The following is a 23,686-nucleotide window of genomic DNA, read 5'->3' on the forward strand; positions in this document are numbered from 1 at the left end:
AACCACGTTCCTCTCTGAAATGGTCTTAGTACACAGGCTCATCTCAGGGCTCTTATGAAAGAATGCTTACAGGATCTCTGTAAACAATGTAGCATTGGTCACAGGGGCTCTCTGCAAGCTAACATTAGGATCCTACCTTTCCTGACTCTGTGCAACTCATGCCTTCCTCCCATAAGATGCACCAAATACTTCCTGGTAGTAGTTGTAGTTGGCACTTTCACAGGTTGGGTGGAGGCTTTCCCCACTTCTAACAAATGAGTCTCCATTGTGGCTCTAGGCTACTAAGAAATCATTTCTCATGCCTCCCATTCTATTTGACAATGGCTTTGAATTTATCAAATAACTCAGTGGATTGGTAGTACCCTAAACATTTCCAGAAGTTTCTACATTCTTGTCATACCCAGTCCTATGGGAAAGGAGAGAGAGAGTGAATGGAATCTTCAAAACCATCTAGCCTGCTCCTCCCTCCAGCTACATATGGACTGGATTTCTTTTTTGACTCTAGCATTTCTCAAACTTACCCAGGTTCTTTATAGCCCTCGTTTTTTGTCCTTACCTGATAGCTAAAGCAAACTGCCTCACTCACTTCCAATCTCCAGAAGAGCTTTAATGATTTCCTCTACTCCTGTTGGGTCTGACTTCACTTGCCTCACATATCTAACAAGGCTTTTCTGATGTCCATTGCTGCCTGGCTTGCTTCAGAAGCAGGACCTTACCCTGCCTGACAGGACACCACTGGATCTGTATACACACATGGAGATGGCTGGAACGGGAGGTGAAGATTTCTGTAAGCAGGCTGCCATAGTAGGTTCCAGAGATCTCATACCTACCTCTAACCTCCCTAGTGTGTCATCACTGGCTATGATAAAAGGCCTTTGTCTGGCATACCAAGGCCTCCTATGCAACATCTCGCAGCTTACAATCTGATCTTTGCCACCTTACCCTAACCACTCTTGTCCAAACTCACAACATTAGCATGCCTCTCCTTGCTCAATCTCAAGAACTCCTTAGAACAACTGAGCCACCCACCACTAGTCAGTCAGAAACCAAAACCCAGACCCACTGACTGCCAGGAAAGAGTCACGTTGGTTTTTCTGATCCCTTCCTTGTGTCTTACTTCTCCCACCCTCTAGTCCTCCGCTATCCCTTCCTCCCCCCAAAATACATCTCCCCCTTGCTATTAAATTCATACTCATGATTTCCCTGAAATCTTGTTCTTAAAAACAAATATTTTCAACTTAACCTTGGAGGTGTCCCCCTTCAGATTGTCATGCCACCCTATGTACCCTGTCACAGCCCTAGCCTTTGGACAGTCCACCTCCCTTTGGCACACTCATTCTTAGCACCAAATGCAGACACTAAGGGAAGCTCTTCCAGACATCCTGCTTTAACCTTTCTACCTATCTGCCTGTCATGGGGTACTGGAATCTTCCGGCTTTGCAGCTCCCAGGCATACACGTCTCTTCCTTTTATCAGATAAGAGTGTCCTCTTACCTTCCTCTGCCCCACATTCTAACTCTTCCCTGATGACATACAAATTTTAGTCCAAAATGCCTTCTGTCAGGACACATTGGGCTGTGAAGATGATCTTCCTTCTACCCATCTTGGGGGCCTGACAGAAGTGGGCACAGGGACATCCAAACAAGTATTAGAAGTCTCAATACTTTTCGTCAGGACATGATGTTGCACATTAGCTCCTGGCCGCCTAAAACCAGATCTGTTCCCCAGCTGCTGTTTGTCATGCAGGATCTTGGTCTCCTGGAGGCCACCTACAGGCATGTATGTGTACTTCTGAATGATCGGGGCTACTGTATTTGTAAGTTAACACTTTTAGAGATGAATCACAGAGGTTAAGGGATAGAGCCAGCTCTTGGTTGGCATCTTCATTGTCCTAGCTGTTTTCGTTGGATGCCCCTTTCATCTTGAAATCTCCCTGCAGATACTCTCATTCCCCTTAGTACTGCTATCAAACTGCTTTTTAAACCCTTAGGTTTATATGCATCAATTTGTGTTGCTCTCAAATTTGGCCAGAGATGCTTCTTTTTGCCAGGAGGCTCCTAAGGGACACACTGCCATGTACAGTCAACTGAGAATGAACTACCAGTGATCATGTATATTAACCTTTTCTGACTCAGAACTCATGGAGTATCAGGAAGAATGGGTGGAAAGAAGGTAAGAACTGGGAACTAAGGAGAGTTGCGCAAAGTCGACCTTTGGACCTGGCATGGCTACTGCACGCAGGCACAACAGCTCACACCAGTTGTACCTACCTGCACAACATCAAGCCACTTAAAAATTCCATCCTAAACAGAAGAGTGGTGCTCAAGGCCCTACTCTCATTGGTGGAACAGTTGACAGTTGATGGCTGTTGAGGGGGAGAGAATTACTCTCTTTTGGATAATGTGGCTGCTGGTAGGTTGCCCATCTGCCAGCAGCTGGCCACACACTCATGCACATATGAAGCACTCATTGGACTCAAGGAGTTATAAGTAACAAAACAGGAAGTAATGGTGCCATGAGAGATGTGGCACTAGGGGGAACTGGAAAGAGGTACTGATGGATGAATATGATCCAATACATTGGTTGAGTTTCAACTAAAATTTTTTAGTTATGTTTTGTGGCTCAGCATGTGGTCTCCCTTAGGGAATGCTCCATGTTAGCTCATGACAAATATATGTTGCGGCCTGAGCTGACACTTGAGCATCAAAAATGTTGAGAATTGCTCTAGCCCATGCTTGGGGGCCAAAATGTCTCGGACTGCTTTGTCAGTGTTTGAACCCGCACTGCCAAAATCCTTGGGGACTAACGTGTTAGCCTGCACTGCCCCAAGTAGCTCTGGTCTGCGGGTCGGGGTTCAGCAAGGGAGAGAGTGAGGACAGACTCGAGGAATGGAGACCAGACAGAGTGTGATTCAATCCCGTTTATTCTTCAGTCTCTCTTCTCTCTAAGTCCCAAGTCTTGAGTTCCTAGTCCCTAGTTCCTAGTCCCTAGTGCCTCCAAGTTCCAAGTTACTTCTTCCAAGTGCTAAGTGCCTAATGTCTAATTCCAAGTTCTTCCTCCAAGTGCCAAGTGCCTAATACCTAATAATAATCTTCCGAGTTGCCTAATGTCTAATTCCTCTGAGTTCTCTAGTCCAAGTGTCTTCTTCCTCAATGCCTAATTTCTACTCCAAGTTGTACTCTAAGTTATTTTCTCTAACCTAATTCCTAGTTCCAAGTTGTACTCTCAGTTGTACTGAATTCTTCTGTCTGCCTCTTGCCTTTTATATGTCTCACTTCTAAGCCACGCCTCTAAGTCACGCCTTTAAGTCATGCCCTTAGGCCTTGTCTCTAAATCTGATCTCTAAGTCACGCCCTTAAGTCTCGGCTCTAAATCACACCTTTAAGTCTCACACACCCAAGAAAAGATCCTTGGTATCTAAAACAAGATGTTTTCAGAGTGTGCTCAGCTGTTGTAGGCTGATGTATTTAAGTCTCTTATCAGGGTATATGGCTCAAGATGGCTGCAAGGATGATAGCCGCTTTCTGTTGGCTCCCTACAAATATGTACATGTATGCTAGTATTCTTAGATATAGGTATCAATTATGGTGAAGTGGTTGGTGGTATAGTTGAGTTCAGGCATGTCCTTATTTTCTGTTTTCTCTGTCTATAGAGTGCTGATGTCTCCTGGTAGAATAGTGCCTTTGCTTATTTTTCATTGTTATTTTGTCAATGTCTATTTCATGTATTTTGGAACTATAAAATAAGCCTAAAGAATCAAAGAACTGATCATTTGTCATTATGCTATATCCTTATTTATCCTTGATGATTTTTTTTATTCTAAAGCTTTTGTTGCCTGAAATATAGTCATCAGTTTTTGTCTACTTCTGCATGATCTCTCTCTCTCTCTCTCTCTCTCTCTCTCTCTCTCTCTCTCTCTCAATCTCTGTGTATCTCTTTTATCTGTTTCTTCATAGTTAAATTGGGTTCTTGTAGACAATATATGTTTTGGTCTTTTGTATTACATCATTATTGCTAATCTCTTCACATATTAATGTACTGAAAGAGTTAAAAAATTTTAAAACTCTCCACAGATAGAGTCAAGAGTGCAGATCAGCTTGTTCTGGGCTCTGGGTCCTAGAAAACTAGCTATCCACAAGACAAAATAAGTAAGATAAGAGTTCAGAGCTGGGAGTTCAGGACAGCGTGACCAAGTGCTATGGGTACCAGGAACTAAAAACTGACCATAAGATAGATTGAATAGGGTTTGAGCTGGGAGTTCAAGTTAGCGTGCCTATACACCCTGGATACCAAGAACTTGGCTGACCACAAGATAGATGGCTGATTACATATAGGCTCTTAGAGAATAACCTCTTCCTTGTACCCTGTCACAAACTGAATAATGGGCTGGGACTTTCCACAGGTGCTCTTCAATAACCCTTCCTTACTCCCCCTGGTTGTGGTTTTGGGCTTTGAATTCTCTCTGTCTCCAAAGCCCTGGGGTCAGATCCCATTGCCCCTGCGTGGACTACAGGTCTTGACCTCAGTATACTGATTAAAATATGCCTCTTGCTGATTATATCAAGTTTGGTGTCTTGCAGTTAATGGGTGGCCTCGAATTCCCGAGGCTTGGGTGAGGTCCTCCATTCATGGGGGCCTTACAGTACCTATTATTTTTTATCCATAGTAAGTCTATGGACAGTTTACAGACCGTGTTCACCATATTAGAACATTCTGAATTTGAATAATTATCCTTACCATTGAATTTTACACTTTTTAATATTTTCTTCTTTCTCATTATTTTTTTTTGGGGGCATTTCATCCAAGGTCTCTCCCTTTGAGTCCTGAGAGTCTCTCACCTTCCAGGTCTCTGGTAAGTTCTAGAGGGTCCCTCAGCTCCCACCCCCATGAGGTTGCCTGTTTCCATTAATTTTGCTGGACCTCAGGGCTTCTCACCTGTCCTCCTCATACCTGATCATGTTCCCCGTTTCTCCCTGTCCCTTCTCCCACCTAGGTTCCTCCCCCCCTCTGCCTCACATGATTATTTTCTTCTCACTCACAAGTGGGATTGAGACATCCTCACTTGGGCTCTTCTGCTTCTTGACCTTCTTGAGTTCTGTGGATTGTATCCTAGGTATTCTGTACAATTTTTGGCTAATATTCACTTATTAGTGAGTACATTCCATGTATGTCATTTTGGATCTGAGTTACCTCACTCAGGATGGCATTTTCTAGTTCCATCCATTTGCCTGCAAAACTCAGGATGTCCTCGTTCTTAATAGCTAGCTGAATAGTATTCCATTGTGTAAATGAACCACATTTTCTGTATCCATTCTTCTGTTGTGAGACACTTGGGTTGTTTCCAGCTTTTAGCTATCACAAATAAGGCTGCTATGAACATAGTGGAACAGGTGTTCCTGCGGTATTGTGAGGCATCTTTTGGGTATATGCCCAAGAATGTCTCAGGTGGGTCTTCAGGTAGACCTATTTCCAATTTTCTGAGGAACTTCCAGACTAATTTTCAGAGTGGTTGTACCAGCTTGCAATCCCACCAGCAATGGAGGAGTGTTCCTTTTTCTCCACATCCTTGCCAACATGTGCTGTCACTTGAGTTTTTGATCTTAGCCATTCTGATTGGTGTAAGGTGGAATCTCAGGGTTGTTTTGATTTGCATTTCCCTCCTAAGGACTTTGAACATTTCTTTAAATGCTTCTAGGCCATTCAAGATTACTCTCTTATGAAATCTCTGTTTAGTTCTATACCCCAGTTATTGATTTGGTAGTTTAAATTTTGGGGTTAGCTTCTTGAATTCTTTATATATTTTGGATATTAGCTCTTTATTGGATGTGGGATTAGTGAAGATTTTTTTTCCCAATCTGTAGGTTGATGATTTGTCCAATTGACTGTGTCCGTTGCTTTACAGAAGCATTTCAATTTCACTTGGTCCCATTTATTAATTCTTGGCCTTGGAGTGTGAGCCATTGGAGTTTTGTTCAGAAAATTTCTCCCTGTGCCAATGAGTTTGAGGATTTTCCTTACTTTGTTTTTTTTATTAGATTCAATGTATCTGATTTTTGTTGAGGTCTTTGATCCATTTTGAGGAGTGGAGAGATTGTTTAGCCATTAAAAGCTAGGCTCACAACTAAAAATATAAGAGAGGGAAGACTGAGCTAATGTGTATCAAAATGTGGTGGTATTTGTATAATATCACTTATTAGTGTCCAGTAAAAGACTATATCTTAGAATATGCCAAAATTCTCAGTGGCTTTTAGAAGTGGATATCTTCATCCTGAATTTAGCATATTCAGTGTTAGAACCACTGAAATAGGAAATAGCATCTTAAATATTTTCAGTGAGGGCAGTGAGTTTCTTGACACATTCTGAGAAAAGCCCCTGGAGGGTGAACAGTGGGAACTGTGGTGAGATGCTTCCTGTGTAACTAGAAATGGATGTGAATTCATCTACTGTGAGAGAAATCAATTATAACACTTCATGTCCATATGAATGCATATGATTGTACATGTATACAATATTTGACAATAGGAATGAGAGGGTTTTAATGAGCCTACAGTGGTATAGAATTGTTCTCTGTGTTCTCCTTTCCATTTTGCCTACTTCCTATTACAGCAAAGTGCTATACATTACTATTTACCCACTACAAAGCATGATGGCTAATCTTGCTTGTCAATATGACTGCATCTGGAGTCAATGAAAAGCCAAGGTGCTGGGTACTCGCATGTGAAACATTTTGTTAATTAGATTACTTCAAGCAGGTAGACCCGTCCTAGATTTTGGCTAAATCTTCTGGTGGCAGACTAAGTCAAAGGACACAGGACAAGGTAGTGGTTTTTTTTTTTTTTTTTTTTGCCTGCTTTCTCTTACTCTTCCTGGCAAGTTTATCTATTCTGTTGCTATCAGGTATTACATCCAACTTCTTCAGGATTCCAATGCAATCTGAAAACCAGCAGCTCTCCAGGTATCCTCAGGGACTCCAGTCCCAGACTGGGAGTGCTGAGACAACCAGCCTTGTGGATGAAACAACTACTAATTCTTGGTGTTTTTGTCAGGAGACAGTTAGTGTTGGACAATCCAGACCCCACACACACTCTCAGGCACTCTGATAAATCTCCCGTTAGTGTGTGTGTGTGTGTTTGTGTGTGTGTGTGTATACATATATATTCTGCCAGCTCTGTTCCTTTAGCGAAACCTAACAAACACACCAAATCTTTATCAGGGTAGAAACCAATAGCTGAATATATTACTTTGAACAAATAAGCATACACAAGTTGTTTGCTAGATGCATTTTTGTTTCTTCATATGGATGTTAACAGGACAGAGAGAAATGATATTTCTTATTTTTTTCTAAAAAAATTCCAAAATACTGTTGTTATGTCATAGTCCTAAAAAATTTTTGAAAACATTAACTTGAAAAGTCAAGGCAGAAAGTAGTTTCCACAGATGACTGAGTTTAACATAACAAGGCAATGGTTGTTGACAGAACAATGAACAATGAAAATAGTAAAATTCAAGCGACATATGTTTCTTTAGAAATCTTTCTTCTACTGTCATGAAAGCTTTTAAAATGAAGATAGGTTTTTTTTTCTGTTTCTACTTTCTATCAATAAGCATTAATTATAAGCATAAACATTATGATGTATCTAAGATTTTACTAAATTGGATATAATTTGCTTTGTTGTTTCCTAGAAGAAAAGACTAGTTAATCAGGAGGTACTGAACTGCAACAGCACACAAAACAGCAATCAGTGCGAACCCTATCAGAAGGGTAAGAACAAAGGTATCGTCGCTCATCTCCATTCTGCACTTTTCTCCTTTCTCATTGTGGTTGCCTTTTCCTTTACCCCCACTGCCTTTGCCATGCCCAGAGTGATGTTTGTACGTTGAGAAAAGAGCACTGGGACTATATGGCCCCCACAGCTCTTGAAGACCATTGGAGGTTTCATATTGGCGTCCTGCACAGACCTTGAAGCGATAGCGTGAATTTGCATGGTAGTTGGAAAAGGAAAAGGAAGTGTTCGGTCCTTTGTAAATCTAAGGAAAAAAGATCAAATGAAAATTATGGTTTTCTTTCCAATTAAAAATGCATTGGATAGGTTTTTACAACAAGAAAAATGAAAACTAGTTTAATGAACATCTTTATACCAAAAGCAAAATTTTACTCAATGTTTCTAATGTTCTGAGGGAATTCAGTATTGATTATATACTGAATTCCCTCAGAACATTATATACTTTTGTATAAAATATAAAATCCTATAACTGTTAAAGTTTAATTACATTATGTATTTGAACCATGGGTTATGGCCAGTGAGAATCAAGAAATATTATACAATTTAATGGTAATGATTATATTAAATGAATAAGCTAGTTGTCTCAAAATAAAGATTATGTACATAAATGGTATGGCTGAGATGGCAATTTGGGATAAGGTTTAGTTACTCTAAACACCTTTAAAAACAACTTACTGCCTGCCAAAAGTGAAACCCTCAGCCGGACACAGAACTATAATTTTTTTAAGTTCTGACTATCCCAGAACTTCTAGCTCCTTAGACCAGGCTGACCTAAAACTCAAAGATCTACCTGCCTCTGCCTCCCAGGTACTGGGATCAAAGTCATGCACATCCACAATATGTCATTTTTTATAACAAAAAAAGCAAATTTGCTATGTAGCCAAAGAGTACCTGTATTCTTCTGCTTTTACTCCACAAATGCTGAGGCTACAGATATGTTCTACCATACCTGGTAAAATGGTAAAGACTAAATTTGAAAGAATATACCTGATTAGCCTTTATTCCGGTGGTGACTTGAAGACAGTAAACAATGTGATCACCTTTCATTGGCGCCAAAGATTCCCATTTGATCTCACAACCATTGTTATTCAGTGGATGTACTTTAGGTGCTGGGGAAAAAGTTACATTTTAGAAGATCTAAACGATTAGATTTCAAATATATTGAAAAGACTCATGCAACCACACAGTCATTACAAGCACATGTAGACCTAATATGAGAAATATGTAACCATATTTTAAAAAGATATTTATGTATTTTGAGAGAAGGTCTTGCTATGTAGCTGTGGCTGGCCTGGAACTTGCTTTGAAGAGCAGACTAGCCTTGAAGTCACAGATATTCACCTATCTTTGGCCACCTTGTGCTGAGATTAAAGGCATGCACTACCATACCCAAAAACTATACTTATTATTGGAAATAATTTTGTTATACCATCAGGAATCATGATTGCAGAAAATCCTTAACAAAGTTATAACTTAATAGTGCTTATTTGTAGGGTTATTGGGGTCCTGTATCTGTTTGGCCACAGGGCATGGGCCACTTGGGGGGCCAGGAAGGTGACCGTGCTTGCCCCATGTTGTCCCAGGGCAGGTGTTGGGCTGTAGGGCAGCCCTGGGACACCACTCTGGGGTTAGGGAAGTACAGTCTGAGGCTCAGGACAACTGAAGCTGGTTTGGGAGTACCCCTGGAAGAGCTGAGAAAGGAATGGGGACCTGAGGGATGGATCTGGCCCTGGGGTGGGGAGAGGGGAAGGGGGCTCTGGCTGGTCCCTCTGGGAGAGTCCTTGGCTTCTTGGTGGTTGGCTTGAGCTTGGGATTGGAAGCTGTGGCTGGGAGCACAGAGAGGCTTTCTATTCTACCCAGAGTCACTGTCACCTAAACATATTGATATAAAAATTTAGAAGCAAGAGTTTTTATGACATCTGTCTTTCTGAGCCGGGTCTCCTGTCTTACTCTAGAATTTTCTAATTACTGCTAAATTCAATATAGGTTCTGTGTAAGCACCAGTAAAATGGATAGTGTCTTTGTATTCCATTTACCTTTAAGTGCAGTGGGTGGGGATTTTGTTGTAGTGAAAGTGTAGACGTTGGACTCTGGTCCTTCACCAGCTTCATTACATGCCTGGATTTTAAACTTGTATTCTGTATATTCACTCAATTTTTGCACTTTGTGAGTCACATCTGGCCCACGGTAAATGACAGAAAATCTGGGAGAAAGAAGATAAAGATTAAGAAGACAATATTATAATCATCAGTTAAGCCCAGAGAAGTCAAATTAAGCCAGTAAGGTAAAAGTAAACAAAAAAAAAAGGCCAATAGAGATCAAGGTGGTGTCACATGTGTGTGTGTGTGTGTTTGTGTGTGTTTGTATCTGAAGTCAAATTAAGCCAGTAAGGTAAAACAAAACAAAAAACCAATAGAAATCAAGGCATTAAGGCATTGGCATGTGTGTGTGCTTGTGTGTGTTTTAGAAAGAGAGGGAGAGAGAGGAGAGAGAGAGAGGAGAGAGAGAGAGAGAGAGAGAGAGAGAGAGAGAGAGAGAGAGAGAGAGAGAGAGAGAATCTCTGACAGGATATATCAATTTAGACAGTCTTGTACTGCAGTAGATTTTAAATGTTAATAGTTACCTGCCAGACCGGTCTTCCATTAGTAAGTTGTAGTTGATAAAGTTGGCAAGTGATTTTTTGTTTGAGATTGTGCCCCATTTGAGTCTGAGACTCTGGTGTCCATAGACCACACAATTAAGCTGTGGAGGCTCTGGTGGTAGTGGTTTGGTTTTGCATCTTATTGTTGGGCTAAAAGGGCTTAGTCCATAATGATTGATAGCTTGAATTCTGATTCTAGTGGTAAGAGAAAAATGTATGAATTTATATGTAGTAAATGAAATTATTTTCCTCATATAAGCCAACCCACTCCATCTATATTAGAATGACACTCATATTGATTATAAGACAGATTTCCAAGACATAACTACTATTGAGAATTATTGATGAAAGGCAGACATTGGCTCTTACTGTTATCAAATTTCACCAATTAAGAAGTCTTTTCAAGAGACATCTGAATGTACATAGATGTGAATATGCTTGAAATTCTCAACATTCTCTTCATTTACCCAAAATAAGGTATGACTGACTAACCTGTATGTAGTATTAGGTTGTAGATTTTTCAGAACATACTCGGTTACTCGTTTGACAGTCACGATTTTTTTATCTCCATATTCAATGTTATATCCGGTGATTGGAGAGCCATGGCAGTCTGGCTCCTCCCACCGGACAGCTATGCAAGTTGATGACAGCTTGGCAGGCACTTTGTTTTCAACTTCTTGTAACATTGAAACCATTGCTGGTACAGTTCCAGGTGTGGTCACTTTTGCAGTTCCTCCAAACAGTCCAACCCCAACTATATTTACAGCCTGAAAAACACATGCTTTGTTACCAATTTGTTTCAACCATTCCCGTGCATGGACTACTTTGTTGCATCAGAAAACAATGAGTTGGTTCCTTCTGGTCTGGGCCCAGGAACTGAGCAGATCCAAGAAGGCAGCTCTGCCCCCAATCACACAGAACCCAGAGGAAGCACAGGAACTCTAACCCGGGCAGTATCTTAGGTAAGGAGACAGCAACGTTCACCCCAAACAGGGAGTAACTGGGACCCACAAGGACCCAGGAAGTCACTCCTGGCCCTGAGCACTGGTTCCTTGTGGTCTGGGCCAGAGCACTGAGCAGATCTTGGGTGGCAGCTCTGCCCCCAATCTCTAAGAACCCAGAGGAAACGGGGCTCCCAGAGCTCTAACCTGGGCAGCATTCTGTCTGAGCTTGCGCACTGAGCAGATTTTGGGACGCAGCGCTTACCCCAGTAGTTACACCCACCCCACAAAGTTCTGATACAACCAAGATAATAGGAAAGACAGGCTCCAGTCAGGGACAGGGCAGGTAGCACTAAGGAGATCCAGATGGTGAAAGGCAAGCTCAAGAACATAAGCATCAGTAACCCAGGGTACTTGGCATCATTACAACCTAGTTCTCCCATACTAGAAAGTCCTGAATTCCCCATATCACCAGGAAAGCAAGATTCAGATTTAAAATCACTTCTAATGATGATGATAGAGGACTTTAAGAAGGACATAAATAACACTCTCAAAGAATTTAAGGAGAACACAGGTAAACAGGTAGAAGCCCTTAAAGAGGAAACACAAAAATCCCTTAAAGAGAACACAAGCAAACAGGTGAAGGAATTGAGCAAAACCATCCAAGACATAAAAATGGAAGTAGAAACAACCAAGAAATCACAAAGGGAGACTACCCTGGAGATAGAAAACCTAGGAAAGAAATCAGGAGTCATAGACACAAGCATCACCAACAGAATACAAGAGATAGAAGAGAGAATCTCAGGTGCAGAAGATACCATAGAAAATATCAACACAACTGTCAAAGAAAATGCAAAATGCAAAAAGTTCTTAGCACAAAATATCCAGGAAATCCAGGACACAATGAGGAGACCAAACTTAAGGATAATAGGTATAGATGAGAATGAAGATCCCCAACTTAAAGGGCCAATAAATATCTTCAACAAAATTATAGAAGAAAACTTCTCTAAAGAAAGAGATGCCCATAAACATACAAGAAGCCTATACAATGCCAAATAGACTAGACCAGAAAAGAAATACCTCCCATCACATAATAATCAAAACACCAAGTACACAAAACAAAGAAAGAATATTAAATGCAGTAAGGGAGAAAGGCCAAGTAACATATAAAGGCAGACCTATCAGAATTACACCAGACTTCTCACCAGATACTATAAAAGCTAGAAGATGCTGGACAGATGTCATACAGACCTTAAGGGAACACAAATGCCAGCCCAGGCTACTATACCCAGCAAAACTCTCAATTAACATAGGTGGCTAAATCAAGATATTCCATGACAAAACCAAATTTACACAATATCTTTCCACAAACCCAGCATTACAAAGGATACTAGTGGGAAAGCTCCAATACAAGTAAGAAAATTATACCCTAGAAAGAGCAAGAAAGTAACCCTCTTCCAACAAATCCAAAAGAAGACAGCCACACAAAGATAACTTTACCTCTAATACCAAAAATAACAGGAAGCAACAATCACTGTTCCTTAATATCTCTTAACATCAATGGATTCAGTTCCCCAATTAAAAGACATAGGCTAATGGACTGGATACATAAATGGGACCCAGCATTTTGCTGCATACAGGAAACCCACCTCAGTGCAAAGACAGACTCTACTTTAGAGTAAAAGGCTGGAAAACAATTTTTCAAGCAAATGGTCCTAAGAAACAAGCTGGAGTAGCCATTCTAAAATCTCCAGCCCGAGAACACAAAGGGGGAGGGGGGACTCATGGCTCCACCTGTATAGGTAATTGAGGGTGGCCTTGCCAGGCATCAGTGGAAGTGGAGGGCCTTGGTGTCTGAAACTTTGGATTCCCTAGTGTTGGAGAATTGCAAGAGCAGGGAGGCGGGAATGAGAGGATGGTGGGAGCACACCCTCATAGTAATTGGAGGGGGGAATGGTGGAGGGCCTAGGTGCCTGAAAGTTTGGATTCCCTGATGTTGGAAAATTTGAGAGCAGGAAGGCAAAAATGGGAGGATGGTGGGAGCACACCCTCATAGAAACTCCCATAATTATATGGATTAGACACGACAGAGTCAGGCCACCAGAATACTAGATTTCAGAATTCAAACAAACAATTATCTTGATACTAAAATTTGTTTTGAGAATTGTATATTGCAGAATACATAGCCTTGGTGTATCTACTCATCAGGCAAGCTGAGCACACCTGCTCGAACCTCTAATGTCCTGGAATTCCAGCTGGATGCAGTGAAGACACAGTGTCAGAGGCTTATCAATTTATTCCTCCCCCAACCCCTCTTCTAATATCTCAACACTCGTAATCAGCTTGAAGAAGTTAATGAAGAGTCGGCACCCCATTCCTTGGGCTTGGGGACTGAGGTGGTTAATGGGCTGTCTTTTTAGGGAAAAGTAGTGGTTTTGGTGGAACAGGGAGGATTAGCTAGGATTTATTGCATAGCCATAACCTACTGGTAGAAATATGTATAATTGTTATTAAGATGAAGTTATAATTTCTTAAATGGTACAAAATTTACTTTGATTTCAAATTTAAAGTTTTCATTGGTATGAAATTCTTATTGATATAAAAGTGAGATGAATATTTTTACTATCATAGGCATTGTGCCTGTATAACACATTTAGGAATACAAGGCTTAGACCCAGTCCTTCTTTAACTTTAACTTATTTGAGATGGTTAGCCTGTGAGTTAAGGGCCTATAGCAAATTCATGGCTTTGAGTTTATTGTTAGGGTGTTTTCTATATTTTCTTTAGAAATAGCTGAGAGGAGTTAACAGACAACAGTCCAGGTTGCCTTACATAAATAGTTGGTTTTCAAAACATCAGAAATCCACAGAATTGATGTTACAAACATTTCTGTATTAATGTTCATTTTGATTAGAGACCTGTCTGCTCCTGACAGCTTCCTGTCTTGGATTCTAAGAAGAAATTTAGCATCTTTGGAGTTATTCCAACTGTGGTGAGTCAGCCACTAGGCAAGAATTGCCTCTTTTCATCTACAGACAAATTACTGTCCAGAAAAGGACACACTTGCAGAATAGTCAACTGATTATATCTGCCAAGACAGAGTAATCAGCCCTTAATAGTTCTGCATCACTAGGTCTGTCAGATGATCCTGGGCCAGAAGGCTGAAGATTGGATGCTCCAACGTTCTGTAGTATAGGGACTGTCCAGGTGTTGAGCGGTCTCTATTAATTGGCTATGTTTTAGAAGCTATGCTTTGTGCTTCCCATAATTTCAGTCAACTCAGTCATTCTGGATTTCTGATGGGGTTGAAAACTTATAGTCTTATAGCCAATCCTTGCTATTTACCTTGAGAAAAAAGATTTAAGAGGATGGTTTTCAGCTGACATTCATTCTAAAGCCAAGAAAAAAATGCCAGGTTCAGAACTAAGTCTTTTATTTAGGAGAGATGACAGAGGTTCTGCTTAGTCAACAAAATGATGGACTGGGTATTAGGTCTATCTTGCACCTTACTGACATAAAGTGGTATAGTTATGCTCTAATTGTATTTTGAGAGAAAAGTTTTATTTTAACAGGAAGGGTGCTATGTAGGAGGAGCTAAGGTGGGAGGAGTAAGGAGGGGAGGAGGAGAAGGAGAGGAGGAGCTAGGTGATGAGAGAGAAAGAGAGAGGGGGCCATGGAGGCAGATGTTCACATGTCTCCGCCAGTCAAAGATAGTTGATATATCTAGGTTGGGTATTAGGTTACACTTCTGATTGATATTGAGCATTACCAAATTTATAAAGCCATTGGTTAACATTAAAAAAAATTGTATAAAAGCAAAAAGGAAAAGGGGGTATGGGATAGGGGTTTTCTAGGGAGGGGAAATGGAGAAAGGGGATGGCATCTGAAATGTAAATAAAACATCCAATAAAAAGTGCGGGGAAAAAATATAATAAAATAAAAGACATCTAACAAAAAAAAAAAGAAAGAAAAAAGAAAACAATGAGTCCTCAATTCATAGTCTAACCATTTGGTTCTATGTTGCAGAAATAAATGCTGAGACTTGCATAGTACATTTTTAGAACTCTAAAGAGAGCACACAAGGGAAAGAAAGTAGAGATTGTTGATGTAAATATTTTAGAAAAATCACACCCCTGAAAGACTCACCTATCACTACACTAAGCTTTTCTGTATTATTCTTTATGCTTGGCTTTCTTTCTCTGTTACAATCCCACCCAGTTAATCAATTTCTGTTATCTTGGGAAAGCATTGTTTTGTTGTTGTTGTTGTTTTGAGATTATAAATATACATATATCCAGCACCCATTTTCCTCTGGAGACAATGCTTTGAATATCTAAAGTCCAATACCACAACCAGGAAATCACCATTGTTAATACCCACTGATGTTATTCAGAATTGTGTGCACTTATTTGTGTGTGTACTTAAGTTTTATTCAGTGACTGTGGCTACTTTAATTTTTAGAATTTTTTCTCACAGGTTACCGTGTGCGTCTCTGATTCTCTCTCTCTCTCTCTCTCTCTCTCTCTCTCTCTCTCTCTCTCTCTCTTAAAGATTTATTTATTTTATGTATGTGAGTACTCTGTCTCTGTCTTAAGACACACCAGAAGAGGGCATCAGATCTCATTACTGATGGTTATGAGCCACCATGTGATTGCTGGGAATTGAACTCAGGACCTCTGGCAGAGCAGAAGGTGCTCTTAACCACTGAGCCATTTCTCGAGCCTGTCATGTGCTTCTCTTATAGCCACAGTATCTTCCTACACTGTCCATCTGCTGAGCTCTGGGAAGCACCAATTGGTAGCCATGATTACTACAATTCTGGCTTTTTCATAATATTACATAAATTGAATAATGCAACAGATAAACTTTGATGCAGGCTCAGTTTTCAATTACTGCAATTCTCCAGAGAGCTTTCAGCAATCATATATATTAATAATTTGTTCACTTTTATTACTGAACAGTGTGCCACAGTAGAGATGTATCACTGTTTACTTAACCACATTTATCAAAAGATATTTGAGCGATTTTAGTTTTTGTGTCTTACAAATAAAGGTAAGATGCTACTGTGTTCTTTCAGGAAGGGGTATAATTCTCATCAGTAATGCATGAATGATCAGTTTCCTCATGTGTTTGGCAGCACTTGTTGTTACCATTAGTCCTTAGCTTAGGCACTCTGAAAGATATAGAAAGGCATTTCATTGTGCATTTCCTTAACAGTCAATGATGCCGAAAATGTTTTTGTGTGCTTATTTGCTATCTGTGTATTCTCTTCAGTCACTAATCTTTACCATTTCCTAACTGCCATGTTTCAATTCACTGTTGAGTTTTGAGAAGACTTTATATATTTTAGGTGCCATTCCTTTGCCAGTTATATGTACCACAAATATTACCTTCCAGCCTTTAAGTTCACTTTCATCCTGTTTAGAAAGCAGAAAAGTAGAAGTTTTAAGCTTTGAGTAAATCAAATTAACCAAATAACTCCATTTTGGTATCAAGTGTTTTTCTTGACATAAATCACAAATACTTTCTCTTGTGATTTTTTTTTTTGCAAAAAGCCTTCTTATAGTTTCTTCTTGTTTATAAATTTAATACTTACTTATATCTAGAAGGAGTTTATTTAATTTTGTTTATGTACATTGGTGTTTTGAGTGCATGTATGTCTGAATGAAGGTGTAAGATCTTGGGATACTAGGGTTACAGGCAGTTGTGAGCTGTTATGTGAGGGCTGGGAATTGAAACTAAGTCCTCTGGATTAGCAGTCAGTGCTTTTACCAGGTGAGCCAACAGTCTAGCCTTTATGTATGTATGTATGTATGTATGTATGTATGTATGTATGTATTTTTAAGACAGAGACCCTTGCTCTGTTGCCCAGGTTGTACCAAAGCCTCTGGGTGTAAGGAATCCTATCATTTCAACCTTGTGTAGTTGAGCCTCCATGTCCATGCCATTTGCTTGACTTGGTTTCTGGTTATATTTTAATGTCTATTTTCTGGAAAGGAAGATGTAAACTCACCATTAATTTATTTTTAAATGATTTGTAGAATTCTCCAGTGAACCCATTGAGGACTGGAAATTTCTAAGTGTTTTTAATATGTAGAGTAAGTCTTTTTCATGACTACAGGGCTATTCATATCATCTAGGTTTAGGTGATTTTTGAGGACTAGTTACATTTTTTTGTACACATTTACATCTTTAAAATTGTTCTGTGTTCATAAAATAGTGCTGTTTTTGTCCAGAAATTAGTGATTTCTGTCTATTCTTTTTAGTGCAGATGAACCCTGGTCTCTCACACTGACTGCCCCCATACCCCACAGCCCCCCATACTCCACAGCCCCCTCAAAAAACCTCACTTTACTCTGTTAGATCTCAAGGGTGCTTGCTTTCCCAAGTGCTTTTCACCTTTACCTCTTCAGTGCTTGCAACCAGGCCTTAGGCACTCTAGCCTAACTGCTCTGATTACCCCCAGCCTGTGGAAAATATCTGAGCTGGCGCCTTATGTCTCTAACTTCAGGCAATGACTGTTCCTACGTTCGTCATAGCCTTCAATCTGTCCTTTACTAAGTTGTTTTTTCCTGTCCTCTCCACTATTTCGTCCCTTCGCCTCCAGTCTTGTCATATCACTTTTTTCTATCTTGCAGCCTCTGGACAGCTGTTCCCTCCAGTATCCTTGACGCTCTGCTCCTAGCTACGGACAACACCCTTCTTGTGACACAAACACACACCTCACCATTACTCAGAGACAGTAGATGACTCACTCCCTTAAGGTCTCCTTTCAGCTCAATTCCACCCCCATTATTGGGACCCTTGATTCTTTGATTGAGGGCTGCTCCCTCAAAGATTCCCCCACTTGTTGATTCCCATTGTTGAGGGATATCATGAGAATCTCAAGTGCTTCCATTCTCAGTGAGTGGAAGAGGCAAACTTCCTCCTTCTTAACCAGGCAGAGCCCAGCACACTTGTCAGGGCCCTAGCTCAGCCTGGAGCACTGCAGTGATCATCAATCCTGACTCTCTATACCTACCTACCTATAGCATCATTCAGTCCATCTCCTAGATTTGGAGATAATGGTGGTTTCCTTATACCAAAGATCAACACCATCATCAATGAGAGGTCTTTCCCTCTCCTCTGTGAAGCATTCATATTGTCTGAAGGGGATGCTACCATCTACTGCTACGGGCAACTCAGACAATGACCTTGTCACCCTGGGGGATTGAGTGTTCCATCTGTGGACTGGCCTAGCAGTCCAGGGCAAGGATGTGCCCCATTGTTTATATACATCACTTCTCTTCTGATTGCTCCTAACCCTATCACACAGGCAGAACACCTCAGCTAAACCAGAGAAGTTGTTTCAGGAGGCCCAGTTCAGGTGCCCTATTTCAGGAGTCTTCCTGGTATCTCACCAAAAGACTCAGCTTGATGTGTGTCAGTTGCATCCCAGAGGACAAGCAGAGCTGATGGCATGCTCTCTTATTCATGTCCTAAAGTCACTCCCCTTACCGCCTCTCTCTCTCTCTCTCTCTCTCTCTCTCTCTCTCTCTCTCTCTCTCTCTCTCTCTCTCTCTCTCTCTCTCTTTCTCCCTCTCTCCCTTCCTTCCCTCTCCTTCCTCCTCTCCTTCTCTCTATGTCTGAGAGGGGTCCTTATTTCCATACCTCAACCAGACTGTCTTAATACCCATCAATCTCATGAAATCCCATAACTCTTCTATCCTGTGAGTAACCAGTTAACCTCTCTTTCTTATCAACTATTAGAGAGCATTCACAATGTTTTATATCACATCCTGACAATTTACGAATAGATCAGCTCCCTAGCTGCTGTTGTAATGCAGAACTGCCATGGTCTATCTCTCTGTCTTCTAGAGGTCACCATTGGGCTATGTGTGCACTCTTGAATGAACAGTGCTATTTCTTTACAGGTAAGTCAGTGCTGACAGAGATCATTTACAAGATTTAAAGGCTTGCAGGCTGGAGAGGGCCTTGACAACTAAGAGCAAGGGCTTTCCAGAGGCCCTGGGTTCAGTTCCTAGCAACCACATGCTGCTTCACAACCATATGCATATCCTGTACCAGCAGAAGTGCTGCCTTCTCTTCTTTGTGGGTACCAGGCATGCACAGAAAATTAAAAAATAGAAGATAGAGCCATTGCTCCTCAGCAGTTCCTCCAACTCAGGATTAACCCTTTTCTTGTTCTTGATTGTCATGATCATCCTGAACTCCTCTTATTTCTTTGCTCTATTATTTTTTCCAGAAGTTTCTGGCTGACCTGGTCACTTCAATTCCTCATAGCAGAGTGAATTCACAAGGATGTCTTAAATCTTTCATCCTCCTCACACCTTCATTTCAAGGACCATGACACCTACCTGGCAGGGAGTACTGGGAAAGACTTGATTACCCTGGTTTTCTACCAAACCATAGAACTTGAACTGAAAGAACAGATGCATGACCATCTTGCCTGGTCTGAACAGTCCCCCTTTCATGTAACTGTTTCAGTATTCTGAAGCCAGGCTTTAACGGAATATATCATTCCTACATATACTAGTTTAATTCTTAACACCACCTCATCTAAGCAATAAGACTATTCTGATCATTCAGGAAAGTTCCCAGCCCACCTAGTAGCTCTTTTCCAAGCCCAAGCCCCTTAACAACCCTAGCCAGTAAAAGAAGTCCATTGACTTACTATCTTGACTTCTGATGAGAGTCTGTCCCAAGTTTATCTCAAAATAAACCTGTCCTTGATTTTTAGTCCCCTTATCTTTTCTTCTTACAGTCATTGTACATGCTTATTAAATAGATTACCAAACTTGGAAATTAGGAACTGATTGACTAGGCAGTATTTGTATATACCTTTAATCCCAACACTCCAGGAGGCAGAGGTAGGTGGATTTCTGAGTGGGCAGCCTGCCTGGTCTACAGAAGAGAGTTCTAGGACACTCAGAGCTACACAGAGATACCCTGTCTCAAAAAACTAAAACCAACCAAACAACAACTTTCGTTGTTAAGTATAATCAATCGGAGGCAGATGTTCACGTGTCTCCACCAGTCAAAGATAGTTTATATATCTAGGTTAGGTATTGGGTTACACTTCTGATTGAGCATTACCAAACTTATAAAGCCTTTGATTAACATTTAAAAAATTGTATAAAAGCAAAAAGGAAAAGGGGGCATGGGATAGGGGTTTTCTAGGGAGGGGAAATGGGGAAAGGGGATGGCATCTGAAATGTAAATAAAATATAAAATAATAATAAAAAGTATAATCAATCTTCTAATTTGAAAATTCTTCCCTTCTTGACTCTAGTCTTTACACTGAAAATGACATCAGTATTATGTATGTGAGAAATATAAGTTAATAGCAGTTGCCTTCCTTATAGTGATGGGAATGTCAGGTCTACCTGTACTCTGCAAAAGTATGTGGTTGCAGGAATAAGACCTTTAACTTCATAGCGCAAGCAAGGGCCAGTATAAATCAAATGCATGGAATCTTCAACTTGTCCCCACTGCAGTCGGTAATCAATGATTTCAGCACCATTGCATTTAGGAATCTGAAAGATGAAACATACACAGGAATTCAATTCTTTTTCTAAGTGGTCATGATATTTGATACCGTGAGGAGGAACACTGCATAAAAGCTTGTAATCCATCAAGTGATACAGAATACAGATGTGTAGAAACAAACACAGGCATGACACTGCAATAACATTAAAATTTAAAGTAAGAAAATGGACTTGCTAATTCCACTTATTAGATGAATGAAAACAAATAAATTAAGATTGTTTAATATTACCATTGGTTAGTATGCTAAAACACATGCTCTGGTGATCTGGCATTTAAAAGTTAAAGAATCAGCTCTGTCATGCATCTCTGACATAACCTTTTGAGTCAATGTTAAAATATTATACCATTTCTTGAGATTAGGGAAAATGAACAGCACAAATAAACTGATATGACTAAATAATTAGGCTAATTCTTATTTTTGAAAACTTAGTTTGGTAAGACATTCACATGGTTGTTAAAAGTACATTTTAAGATCTTTTACATTCTTTAAGTACCACATTGTAGTTACATGTTAGATATAGCAGCAGAAGCTTCCCAATGAAGTTCTTCAAAGAAAGACTAAGTTCTTGGCTGAGGATATTGTTCAGAAATAGAGTGTTTCCCTAGCATGTATGAAGCCCTGGGTTCAGTCCTTAGCACCACAGAAAATTAAACTTCTTATAAATTGCTTTACCTTCAATGACTCTTCTTGCATTAGCTTCAAAAATTCAATTGTTACTCATTCAAGGTTTACTTTGGTCCTCAAATTTATAATTGAGATCCGAAGAGCAGAGTATTCATTCTGTTGTCTTCATGACATCAGTGGTATTAGGTCCTAGGTATGTATGTTCTAGAAAAGCATGATCTGAGGAATCTAGGATCCTAATTCTAATCTATGATTCATTTCACTTTTTTCCAAAAAGTGCTCTAAACTATTAACATGTTTGTGTATCAGCAAAATGAATAAAAATTTGAATTGGTAACGTACTTCCCAACTGACAATAACACAGGTTGGACCCTTGCAGGTTAGCACAGGTGTACCACACTGAGAAGGAGGGTGCCGGGCTGGTACAGATCCACACTCCATTGACTGAGATCCAAGCTACAAATTAAACAAACACACGAATAAACAAACACATGCATGACTTTGCAGGCACGGTTACTCCTCAACTTGGCAACAAAAACAGTGCAAGCATGTATTCATTCAAAGTGAAACAAAGTACAAGTGGATCACCTGAATAGAATAACTTTTAAACTCATGTTTTATGTTTTTATCCATAAACTATGAGATCTTCAGGAATTAATTTACTTACTGCACATTTCTTTTCAGAGCTGGGACACTCCTTTCTGTCATGATGAGGACCTTTTGCTTTTTTGCCACGCACAAGTGCTTCTGACTTCCCATTAACAGAATGATTGTCTACAAAATATGTAAGATGCACTCAGTTCCCCCCAATATTTACCTTGATACTAGGGATAGAACCCAGTGTTTTGTGAATACTAAGCACACACCAAATTATTTGGCTCCACACCAAGTCCCTTGTTTTCAGAGATGTTTCTTTAAAACAATACAACATACTGTAGAGTGAGTAAAGACAACTCTTTAAAAAAGCTTAGATACTCAAAGCTTATTGTACCAATTATCAATTTGACTTAGACATTAAAAAGGTGGGTTATCAATTACCAAGGATTGGTTTGCTAAGAAGTATTCAATTCTGTTCTAAAAGGAAACACTACTTGCTGATATTAACAAATGCAGACAAAGCAAAAGTCACAGGACAGGATGCTTAGGGACAGTTGTCAATCACATAAGGAAGCCTTACTTACCAGGAAGATTGGCATCCTTGCCCTTGGTTTTACCACGTAAGGGAAGTGAACGACAAGACTCAAGAGGAAGAGTAGGTGTCTGAATTGTCAATACATCTGAAGGCTAAGAGAAGTACAAAGTATTTTAATAGTATGCTAAATTCAAGATGAGCTTCATAAAACATTTAGTAATTATAGCAGTTTATTTCAATTCTCATTTGGAGAACTTTTGTTTTTCTGATTTCTTACACGGCTTTGGCCTGCAGGTGAAGTGCAAAAGACTCTCAGTTTATATGTGGTGCCTGGTTGGAGGTCATCATACAGAAATTCCTGTAGAGTGCCATTGTAGATTATTTTCCAGAGATTCGCTGAAGGAAGAATAGAAATTTGGTTCAGTTTCTTCACAAATTATGTATAAATTTTATAGGTCACCATAATAGCTAATGTACTCATGCTATAAACCATATATACAAACTACATATTACACATATGTTAAGAAATGGCCATGTTGAGAGTAACTTAGTTCAATAATATTGTTTTAAAGATTTATTTATTTATTTTATGTACATGAGTACACTGTTACTTGCTTCAGAATCACCAGAAGAAGGTATTAGACCCCATCACAGATGGTTATGAGCTGCCATGTGGTTTTTGGGAATTGAACACATTACCTCTGGTAATGCAGTCAGTACTCTTAACCACTGAGCCATAATCCAACAATAATTTTATGATTATTAAATAATTTCATTACCAGTAGAATTAAACATAAATGATAAGTGATTAGTAAATAATAATTTCTTACTAAAATCCAAAGTGATCCAAGTATGTCCTGGGGTTTGGTTCATAGGTGTGTATTAATCCCGATTTTCTGGTTCTGGTAATTGCACTGTCTAAATTAGACACTGCTATTTGGTGAAGCCAAGTGAAAGTTTTACAGAGGAGCGCCTTAGAATTTTTGTGATAATTGCTCAATGAGTATAAAATCA

At 39.9% G+C, this 23,686-nt stretch overlaps 1 protein-coding gene across 1 annotated transcript in view; it reads right to left on the reverse strand.

The window, feature by feature from the left end:
• Positions 1–7,285: 7,285 nt before the first annotated feature.
• The window catches only part of LOC117695246 (fibronectin type III domain containing protein 3C1), a 63,116-nt gene continuing 46,715 nt past the window's right edge, over positions 7,286–23,686 (reverse strand). Inside the window, exons 17-26 of the mRNA XM_034486095.2 lie at positions 22,950–23,068; positions 22,722–22,824; positions 22,208–22,314; positions 21,883–21,996; positions 20,753–20,902; positions 10,918–11,192; positions 10,408–10,620; positions 9,821–9,987; positions 8,772–8,893; positions 7,286–8,028 (exon numbers count right to left, since the gene is read on the reverse strand). Of these exons, the coding sequence (XP_034341986.1) occupies positions 7,693–8,028; positions 8,772–8,893; positions 9,821–9,987; positions 10,408–10,620; positions 10,918–11,192; positions 20,753–20,902; positions 21,883–21,996; positions 22,208–22,314; positions 22,722–22,824; positions 22,950–23,068 (1,706 nt within the window). The 3' untranslated portion in view covers positions 7,286–7,692. The remainder of the gene's footprint in view (positions 8,029–8,771; positions 8,894–9,820; positions 9,988–10,407; positions 10,621–10,917; positions 11,193–20,752; positions 20,903–21,882; positions 21,997–22,207; positions 22,315–22,721; positions 22,825–22,949; positions 23,069–23,686) is intronic.

Source organism: Arvicanthis niloticus, chromosome X (genome assembly GCF_011762505.2).
Source record: "Arvicanthis niloticus isolate mArvNil1 chromosome X, mArvNil1.pat.X, whole genome shotgun sequence".
NCBI lineage: Eukaryota > Metazoa > Chordata > Mammalia > Rodentia > Muridae > Arvicanthis > Arvicanthis niloticus.